This window comes from Poromitra crassiceps, assembly GCF_964638095.1.
Source record: "Poromitra crassiceps genome assembly, chromosome: 15".
Classification (NCBI taxonomy): domain Eukaryota; kingdom Metazoa; phylum Chordata; class Actinopteri; order Beryciformes; family Melamphaidae; genus Poromitra; species Poromitra crassiceps.
In genome coordinates, this window is record NC_139634.1 from 19939505 (window position 1) to 19950634 (window position 11130).

The window sequence follows — 11130 nt, forward strand, 5'->3', positions numbered from 1 at the left end:
AGTGGTGTAATGTAACAAAGTATTATTACTTTGCTACAGTAGTCCTACTTAAGTATTTTTGGGAGTATCATTCTGTACTTTACTTAGTATTTATATTTCTGTCAACTTTCACTTTACTTTACTACATTTCCTAAATAAAATGTATGCTTTTACTCACGCAGTTACAAAGTAAAATTGGAAGAGATTTGGTAGCTTGCAAGCAAACAGGTTTGGCGAATCAGTGCTCTTAGCTTGCAAGTTACGTTAATCACGATCCACACTCCATTCCAGTTGGTGGCGGTAGTGCACCATAAAGCTTCTGGCATACTCTTCACGCCCAGCCAAGCGCATAGGGCGCACGGCGATTATGACGACATCGCACGGGGCGTGTCGGGGGGCGAGGCCTGAGCGCAGCGCGGCGCGTCCATGGAGATTTTTCTATCAGCGCGTCGGTTTTGCTGCCTGTGCCTGAGATCTCCGTGGTAGGCTATCAGCGGATATCTGCTGTGATTGAGTCCTCACCGTCGTAAAGTCGCCTTCAAAGCATGCTGTTCGATTATAACGAACTAGTTGTGTGGCTTAGCCTTCCCAAATGTGGAGGGGTCGTTTTTTATAATTTAATACATAGAATTGGGAACGTTACATTCAATTTCATTCAGACTGCCTGGAGCCTGGAGCTGCGCACTGAGTATGTTCTGTTTTGGCCCGCGCAGAGTGCGCGCGCCCTCCTCTGAGCCCCGCCTCCAGCGCGTGCGCGAAGAGTATGCCAGAAGCTTAACGAGAAGATTTCCACTTAAGCCCAGGCACGTCTTTTTCTTGCTTTAAAAAAAATCTGCATTTAATATCAGAAAATGTCTTTTGATACTTAAGTACACTAAATATCAGATACTTTAAGATTTTTACTTAAAGTAATATTCTAATAGGTGACTTTAACTTACTACCAAAGTAATTTTCTGGTTAGATATTTGCACTTTTACTCAAGTGTGGCTTTCAGGTACTTCTGAGGTACTCCTCCACCACGTTGTGTGTGCGCGCGCGCGTGTGTGTGTGTGCGCGCGCACATGCAGTGCTCTGCCTTGGCCAATGACTATCAAAGGCCCGTATGTCACAAAGTGGATCACATCTGCTTCGTAATACAAACCAGGTTGATGCCAATGACACGATTAGCTCATCAGTGAGGCACTAATGCTGTATCAGGGTGAGGGAGAAGCTGGAAAGTGTAAATGAAGTGTCTATGAAAGAGAATAACCCTATATTTTAGAAACGTATATGACTGCAACACTTTGAAGTCCCTATAGGCATGCTATTGTGATAGTGAGAAACAGCACAACGATCACTATAAACTCACTACTGAGCACTTTAGGGATATTGTAGTGATTTTTAGGGATCAGTCATTGGACCATCCTGTGAGCCTCTGAAGTGGCAAGCGTCAATGACCTAGGGGCTAACTTCCACTATGGTGTAATTTTCATACAGGACAGTCCACCCGGCATCCCACAATACTTTATGACAGTGATTCTCAACCCTCGTCATATCAAGGTCCCCTAATTTAGTCCACATTTGAGCCACAGACCCCAATTTGGTGAGATGTGTCTCAGAGCCCAGTCTGACGACATTATTTTGTCCAGCATTCCACGACTGTCTTTATTGTAGGTACAGTAGGCTATAGAGAACAGTGAAGCTATGATCAAAACAGTCATTGTTCTCCATTATCTAATCGTGTAACTTTATTTTTTTTATTCTTTACAATGGATCAATTTGCTGGGGACCTCCTGGAACCCCCGGTGGTCCCCGGACCTCATGTTGAGAACCACTACTTTATGCTTTTGTAGTGATCATCACACACGCACGCACGCACACGCACACACACACACACACACACACACACACACACACACACACACACACACACACACACACACACACACACACACACACACACACACACACACACACACACACACACCTCTCATAATGATGAGATGTGGCCAATCCACACCATGACCACTGAGTTAATAATAATAGTTCATACATACTTTGGCATGGGACGTGGGTATTCTGGTGAGCAGCAGGAATTGAAACATTCCTAGAATAACTTGAAGCATAATCCCCATTGTGCAGGAGTCCAAGAGGCACGCAAAAATATGTTTTGGACCAATCCAAAAAAAGAAAGAAAAAGAAGGCGACCTCTCCGGCTGTCTGCCTCTGTGCCTGACTGATCACACCCGCAGATCTCCCGCTTTCATTCCCCGGTCTCTCTTCCTTGACGGGACCCCCGGAGCAGCGGCATCATCATTAGTACAAACTTTGTCTTCTTGTTCTTGATGCATTTAAGGCTATTGCTCAGCCTTTGCCAAAACGGCAATAGGCTATATAGGCCAAACCGGTAGCCTATATAGTCTCGACTACACTAGCCTGGGCTAGTTGTTAATCTGGACTCGGCTATAGTCTACAATAATCTAACCTTGAATCTCCTGCCATTAGGTGTTCCATATGGAGACGGCATTCAATTCTAAGCTCATTATCTAACGGTGGCACCATGATAAACCCATAATCCACTAATATTTTGGCGAGACTTGTAGCCTATAAACTTTGAGTGATGCCCTTCTCCCCTAGGCTACAGTAATATCGTCAGGGATAATACGCCGGTAGCGTCAGTCTCTTGGTCGGCATCCCATCAAACCGGGATCCGGGGTGGCGTGACTACAGGTCCCATTTTGAGTCGCGCTGAAAGGTGGCGTGAGCATAAAATCAAATCCTCTGTGAGCGACACATCCAAAATACAATCCTCCAACTAGGACGTTTCTCCCCCAGAGGTCCGCCGAGCTAGTCACGGTGTCGCATAATATCCCGCTCGGTCACGGTGGATCCACAGCGCAGGAGCTCTCACTGAAAACGTGACGTTTCTCCCAGTCCCTCCGTGCGCATCTTCCCCGTTTTTTCTTTTATCTCCTTATAAATAAAGCCTAGAATAATAGCCTACCCTCCGCTGACATCGCAGCACGGTGCGGGATTGTCCGCAGAGTGGGAGAGAGAGTGAAGAAGGGGGGGGGGGGGGGGGTGAAAGGTAGGAGTCGTTTGTTGTGATCGGTTTCCTCATTTCCTTTGCCCTTGAGACGTGTAACCATTGCACTGCCAACTTTTTCCAAATGGGACAAGCGCGCTGGATAGGCCTACCCAGCCTACCACACACCTGTTGCCCAAACTGGGTGTCCGGGGACCCTCCAGGCCAGGGTCCATGATGGAGCTTCCAGCTGATACATTTCTTACTATTAATCCAATCTAGCGAACTAATTTAAAAACCTCTCATTTGCGGTTCCATGTGGGACAAAATCCTATAAGAAGAATGTGAAGTGTCTGAGCAGAATTTGTGTTCGGCCACACATGCTATGCCATTTTAAGTGTGATTAGGCTGAATCTTTCAGGAAGTGTAAAGAGTACCCCTGCGGGGTAATTAGGGCCAAAATGGCTAATTAGTGGCCAAAATGCCTCAACACAGGTTCAGCACCATGGAGAGCTCCAGAGTGGAGCAGCACACACGTGAGCAGAGTTTAAATCAGCCAGTGAACTCTGGAGCAGTGCACATGTGAGCAGAGTTTTAATCAGCCAGTGAGCTCTGGAGCAGCGCACAGGTGAGCAGAGTTTGAATCAGCCAGTGAAATGGACTGTGAAAAGCCTCTGGTGCAGAGAGAACAGGTTCCATGCCAACTCTGTGAGTGAGGCCTGACTAAATAGCCCATCACACAGGAACGCGTATTCCGCTAGTCTCATTGGATAGAGGTGCTTATATCTATTTAGGGGTCCTTGACATGAAAAGGCTTGGAAGCCCCTTTTCTATGGGATTTCCTTTCAATGTGATATTCAACAGATCTGATTTACCTCTGAAACTCCACTTTATAGACTCCACGTTTCTTTTATCCAAAAAATGCATTACTAAATCACAGGAAAGCATTTTGTCTCCAACTCTCCTATATGCGCCTATCTATCTTATGCCATACTTTGTTCAGCCGACTTGCACCTCATTAAACTAGCCTACTTCATATTCAGTTTCGATATTGTAAATGTCAAATCAGGGTTCCCACACATTTTCATGGATAGAATGTAAACACTTGTCCATGACTTTTCAAGGATCCATAATAGAAGTATGTAATGTGAGGCGATGACTCTGAATCAATACCAGAAATTATTACTATCAGAATCGATACACTACTACACTGGACAAATAGGACACACCTCTTTATATTGGATTTTAGTGTTTTAGATTCACTGCATCACATTACATTGCAGCTATTAGGCCTGGAAAACAAGATTTTGAAAACCCCTAACTTTTCCAGGTTTGCCATGACCGTGGGAACCCTGATAATTAATTTAAACTATCTTTATCGCCGGTTTATCTCCGTGTATAGCAGCTCCCTCTCCCAGGAGTACAGACCTTGTCTTCCATCAGCCTGCGTGTGTGTGTGGGCGTGCTCGCGCGTGTGTGTGTGTGTGTGTGTGTGTGCGCGTGCTCGCGCGTGTGTGTGTGTGTCGGCATGCTGACAGCAGTCTCTGCCATTATGGTGTGTTTGGGTTATGAGAGGGCACTCACACGCCACATGAGGGTGAGGGTGGCTGCGGGGCCATGCGGGGATGCGTTATCTCCTGCTGAGGCCTCAGCTAACGGCCCGTCACCGACGACCACCAGACAGACACAGCACGGCACGGGCACAACACAAGAGGCAATATCCACCCCAACACTCAATCTGGTGCAAGGCCAGGCACGTGTGTTCCTTCCACCTACATGTGGATTCACACACATGCTCAGTAACTCTGGACTCAGACTCAGGTAATACATGGGGACTCGACTCAGACTCTTCTTTGGTGACTCGGACACGAGACTCAACTTGGACTCGAGATCTAGTGACTTGACTACAACACGACTTGTGAATGTGAACTACTTGTTTCCCAAATCTACAAGCCAAGCCCTTGATGTCAGCAGAGACAAATGCAGGAACAGCTCTGTACCCAGCATCATTTCGTAACTGTCGATACTAAAATGAAACAGAGCCTATTATTTGGACGTAAATATGCAAACAAACATGCAAAGTGTGACTAGGAAGTAAATTTAACTTTAGAAATGTAGCCTGAATTGAAATTATCGATAAAACGTCATGATCTCCCTCTCTTTATTGCTACCAAATAAGATAGAGATAAGTAAGGAATTGTGGTCACTGCAGCACAGTCTCTGCATGATTTATCTGTTCTGTATTGTACTCAGTCAAACCTGAAAGCTTTTTCTTCTCTCTTCTTTACAACAATGACAAAGCAGACAGGGAGTAATGATTGATCAGCAAAAGTTGGGCTTTTAATCGGTTTGTCACTGACATCCCTCCAGCGATGAGTTAAGGCAGTCAACACACAAAAAACAATCTCATATCTAAACATTGCCCAGGCATAATGGCAAATGGTGGTTGTTGTGACCAGGGTGGGAATTTCTTCCTTTTAGGGGCGAGGCCATTTGGCTTTCGGCGGCGCAAATGTTTTTAGGGCACAAGGCCACATGCCAGGGCACAAAGGCCGTTGCTCTATTGACATCGTCAAGAGTGATTTTTCTTATGTGTGTGTTAAAATGAGCCAATTACACATCCTTTGCACAGGGCAGCCTGGGCAGGCTACATTAAACTGAGACCACTGATGCTTTTAAAGCAAGCTTTTAGTAGCAGGGCACTGCCAAGGTGGCCTTAGTTATCTCAGGGCATCACGGCCAGAGGGAGGGGCACGATGGCCATGGCCTCATGACGTCTGTGTAATTTCCACCGCCTCATAATTTCAATGAGGCGGCTGTGGCTCAGGAGGTAGAGCGCGTCGTCCACTAACCAGAAGGTCGGTGGTTCGATCCCCGGGTCCTCAGCATGTCGAAGTGTCCTTGGTCACTTCCGGGGTGCATCTTCCCATTCATTTGCACACAACTGAATAATCTCAGTTATTTCCAATAAATCACTCTCTCTCTCTCTCACACACACACACACACACACACACACACACACGAGTTGGCAGCAATGTCCCAAGATACACGAACTGGGAATGGATACAGCCCCACTTTTAACGTTTCAACCAACTCCCAGAGGGTTTGGATACAGCGCCCTCTATGTGCCACATGGGGCATTACTTTAATCCATACGGTTTCTTTCAGCACTGAGAATGACGCAGGCGTTACGGTAGTCTGTCTCACATACTGAACACATACATGTGTTGCTTTGTCAAGTGTTCTTTGGCCTGCTTCCAGAGGCATTCATTCACAGCCATCTGTGAGCAGTGCAGAGGGAGGGCACTGTAACACGTTCCTGTAACTTCATTACAGAGAGTTGAACAGTGTTACCTTGTGGCTCCTTTGGCCAAACAGCAGAGAGGTTTGTGTGGACAAAGCTGGATCCTTCCTACGGTCTCATCACCTCAAAGACGATACCGTTTATACATCATAGCCGTCCATCAGATCTCATTCTGTTCTGGGCCGTGTCACTCTTGTTCACATTGTCTGGGACGTAAGCAACGAGTCAAGGCTGGTCCATTCCAACTTGGTTAGGACTAAAACGGTTTTACACCCATGTCCTGGATGTCTTCAGCTCCTCAGCATCACATCTGAGGACCCAGGTGTAACGAGGTTGTATCAACACACGCTTAAGAAAAACATTCTAAAACTACTACTACCGCATTCAGTCTGGCCCTTTCCACCTGTTGGCAGTTAAAAACTCATTTATTCAACTGACTTCAACGGTCCCAATGGTTCCAACACAGTAGGAAACGCCTACTTGTCCTCTCCTCCGGAGCGGAGTTTGTATTTCTTCAGGAACTCGGCGTGTTTCTGCCGCAGGATCTCCGTCTGCTTCTTAAAACCGTTGGCTCTGGGAACCAGCACAGACAATGCCTTCAGACCATTGACCTATATATAATGGACCAACATAGCTCATTGACTTTGACACAGCAAAATTAAGCTCACTTCCGGGTATTGTTTGATTTCGTTTGATTGGTTGAATGGATTAATGCTACACGGAAGTACGAGGAGAAGGGGCGGCTGCCCCTAGCGGCTGCCAGGGGAGTTTCCGAATTTGCTCTGTCTCGCTTATCGCCGTAATGCATTATGGGTAGTCAGCTACTGTGGCTAATGTAGCCGCTAACGCTACTTACTTTACATTGCAGTAAAACGGCACTGAATGACCAAATTGATTGAACTTTTAACCATTTCGAGAAACACTGTTTCCATACGGACCCCAAGCGTTGGTTAGTTGTTTATAACGTGACTCTATTTAAAACCTTATAACGTAGTCCGGTTTCTGTGCTGAATCCAATGGTCTGAATACAGAGAAGGCTTAAGGCTTTATCTAACGGTATAAATAACGTTAAATGGTCCGCCATGTTATGGACGTTAGATGTATGGTATCTATATAGTTACGTGTGTCTACTAACATTATTAAAATATCATAAAGTAACGCTATTTTCTGATAATTTGCTCAACTATACTTGCTACCTGATGCCTTGCGGCACATTGCTGCCTCTACCGGTCGGAAGTATTACTGTTCTTTTTATCCGATGTTTGTCGTCAATTTTCCTCGAAATGGGGCTATGATTTGGAAAACGGAGCGCGTTAGAGCATGAAAAAGACTTTAAATTGTTTTTTCAGACCATACACTAATTTGGAAAGTGTTTATTTAATACATAGACCGAGAGAGAAGTTGTCTCGTTTCCCATATAGTTGAATGGTGATGTTCCTGGGAGTGCTACACAAGCTGCGACCCCCACTGGCCATTTGGAAATAATGCAATTTCCGCATTGGCGTCAAAAATAGGCAGGCTGAAATGCCCACTGCTTCAGACTCTGCCCCATGTAGCACAACCAATCAAATATATGTTCAGGCATTGCAAAACCCAGGCAAATTGACTATGATCAACTGGCTGCACTATCTGAGGAAAGAAAACAGAAAACAACAATTGTAACTGGTTTCTTTCACACACCTGGCCCTCTCTTTGGATTCATTGTAGATTCCTGTGATGACTCGGTCTTTCTCGTCCATGAAGTTACTGTGGACATCTTCCAGTTTCCTGTGATAGTTAGAGAACTGCTTGAGTTAGACAACCTGCACAACACAACTTTGCATAACCTAAAAAAAAAGTTTTTTACACGTTTATGCAGCTGCTAAGCAGATTTTCAGATCACAAAGATCAAATATCTACAAAACAGTTGTGGAACCAAATGTGTGACAGCAGTTATAGATGGTGACAGGCCATAGGGTTGTGCCAAGGCACATGGCAGGGAGACATGTCCACAAACAACCCCCTTAATCTGGCCTAGGGCCGTGCCAGTTCGCCCCGCTCAGTGTTGCCAGGTCTGTGTGACAAAACCAGCACAATAGCCAATCAAAACCAGCCCAACGGCCAATAAAACCAGCTCAAAAACCAGCCCAATACCAGAACTCAAAATATTCATCTGCCAAACCATATAATGCTTTTAAAGTCCAACAGCACTGCTATCATTGCCAAATGTAATATCTACAAAGTAACACCATAAATGTTTAGTGTGCCAGCATTAAAAGCAGTTTTCCCTAAGCAGTTCGTTCACCTAGGTCCTAAAATGGCCTTGTGTAATTATCCCCCTTTTCCACAGAAGGGTAAAATAAAGCAGCAGATATCTGAAAGTACAAACAGAAACACAGGAGAGTCATCGCGCCCAGGGCCTTCACCTGAAGAAGACCACGTGGACTCCGATGCCGAGCACCATGGTGATGACACAGTAGACCATCAGGCGGAAATTCTTCCTCCTGGTCTTCTGCCACTCCTCCGCCGTCATCTCCTGTGCCTGGGTCTGGCGGAACTGCTCCCAGTAACGCATGCTCTCCTGGGTCTCCGCACTGACAGGGAAGGAGTGGAATAAGGACCAAGACATGGAAGGAAAGTAAAAAACAAATAGACACACAGGAAACAAGCTGTTTTTGGTTTGTGTTTGACAAGGTTTCACACCTTCTTAAACAGCAAATTCAAGAACGCATCACGGCGTAGTTTGAGACACAGTCAGATCAAGGTTAATTACGGTTTAGGGTTGGCACGATGGACGATGGCATCAACCATCGTCGATGGGCTGACCTCCATCGTCCTCTGAGCCTTCTACATCGGACCATAGTAATTACTAATTTAATTACTTTAATTCAATCCGACACAGGCTAAACAGCCTCAGCTCTGGTCACAGTTTCAGCACACACACCCCACCATCGTGATTTTTTAAATAATGAAAAATAGCAGGCTTTACACAGACAACAATTAGAAAGAGAGAGGCTTGAATGTGTGAACACTTCTCAACTGTGCTGTGTTACACCTATTTACTAATAGAGTACTGCAGGGATTATGTATTTCTGTAGGCTTACCCAGAAGTCCCTGCACTTCCTGGTTCCTATGTGTAAAAGTCAATGGCATTTCTGCATGGGAATTTCGTTTAAATGCATGAAATAAGGTCTGTGGTTAACAAAAGTTTATGAAACAGCGGACTTTGTCTCCACCGAGATAATCTTCACAAATGAGGACCACTTTTATGACTGTTGAAGCATTTTCTGAAAATTGCATAAAGAGAATAAATTTACGCTTTGATACAAGGATTTCAAGGAGCAGTGGGAAGCGTGGTTTGACTACTGTGTTTGTATCCACCTGGCTCTGTAGCTGCTATGGCTGGAGGTAGATCTGAAGGCCTGCCCTCCGCTGTAGTGATGTCGGAGTTTGAGGTCATACTCCTTCCTGCTCGGGTCCTTGCTCAGCACCCGGTATGCCTCGTTCAGCTCCACAAACTGGCTGTGTAGACCCGGGTTGGACAGGTCGCTGTCCGGGTGCAGCTGCAGCCACATGAGGAGGAGAGGCTGGGTTAGAGTGAGACTGAGATAGAACAGACATTACAGTGTATATGCACGTACACACATGCATGCTCGTTTTCTCCCTATTAAACAAACATGCGCATGCGTATGGTGTGCACACACAAACACACTCCCTCTCTGGAGGAGCTGGGGGATGAGATTAGGGATGTAACGATAACCGGTTTGAATGATAACCGTGATAAAATTCCTTACGATAACCGTACCATTTCAAATTTTCATTATCATTAAAACTGTGGTACCGTGATTACAGTGCTTTGAAAAACACGGTAAATACTGTCCATCATCAACCAAAGTTGGCAACAGTCTCCCAGATGCAAACGTGCAGCCTTAGAGAAATGATTTCAGTGAGTGTATCAATCCTTTTTGGCTCTGAGTTTTCAATATAAAACGTAAAATGATTTCAGTGAGTCTCTCAGTACTTTTTGAACATTTTCAGCAATTTTTTATGAATACCATGATAATACGATAACCGTGATAATTTTGGTCACGATAATCGTGATGTGAAATTTTCACACGGTTACATCTCTAGATGAGATGCACTTCAATAACGCCAAAACCTCAAGGTAAATATGCATGCACTTCCTTGTTAACACAGCTCACCACAACATCAAAACAAACACTCATGTCCAGGCAGCCCCAAATGAACCCCACTGCACTGTGGGAAATGTTGACAATTAGAAACTAGGCCGTGATGAAAGTTCACCCCCATGTGGCCAGAGAGAGAAACTACAGTACTAAGCGGTTGATGTAGAGTAGAAGGTCAATTTGTGTAACAGGTATTTTCTGTGAATGCACAGCTGATAGATTAGGTGTGGAGAACCCTACCTTTTTTGATTTGCGAAAAAATGCATTTTTAATTTCCTCCAAGGTGGCATTAGATTTGACTCCCAGGAGTTCGTAGTAGTTCACAGCTGTTCTGCATAGAGAAAACAAAGAACTCAGTACATGCCAGGCAGTCATGCAGAGCTGTACAAAGCTCTACCTACTAACAATCACTGACAAGTTCAACAACAAAGATGCGCTTGCTCTCTCTCACACACACACACACACACACACACACACACACACACACACACACACACACACACACACACACACACACACACACACACACACACACACACACACACACACAGTCTACCTGTGTGCTGAGCTCTGGGAGAGCAGACGCTGCCCGCTCTTATAGCACCATAGACAACTCTGGCACAGACGCAACTGGGCCTCCAACTGCATGACGGAAAATTGAAGGGCTTCCAAGCACA

The 11130-nt window shown here is 45.3% G+C and overlaps 2 protein-coding genes across 2 annotated transcripts in view; both read right to left on the bottom strand.

Annotated features, from left to right (window-relative positions):
• The window catches only part of vegfba (vascular endothelial growth factor Ba), a 20594-nt gene extending 18464 nt beyond the window's left edge, over positions 1-2130 (bottom strand). The window contains exon 1 of the mRNA XM_083652153.1: positions 2016-2130. Within this exon, the coding sequence (XP_083508279.1) occupies positions 2016-2093 (78 nt within the window). The 5' untranslated portion in view covers positions 2094-2130. The remainder of the gene's footprint in view (positions 1-2015) is intronic.
• A 4610-nt stretch (positions 2131-6740) lies between these two features.
• On the bottom strand, positions 6741-11130 carry dnajc4 (DnaJ (Hsp40) homolog, subfamily C, member 4). Its single transcript, XM_083652152.1, has 6 exons — positions 11010-11130; positions 10694-10784; positions 9648-9829; positions 8693-8860; positions 7968-8054; positions 6741-6860 (listed from the first exon to the last, which is right to left on the bottom strand). The coding sequence occupies exons 1-6, from the start codon at positions 11099-11101 to the stop codon at positions 6764-6766; spliced, it is 717 nt and encodes a 238-aa protein (XP_083508278.1). The 5' UTR covers positions 11102-11130; the 3' UTR covers positions 6741-6763.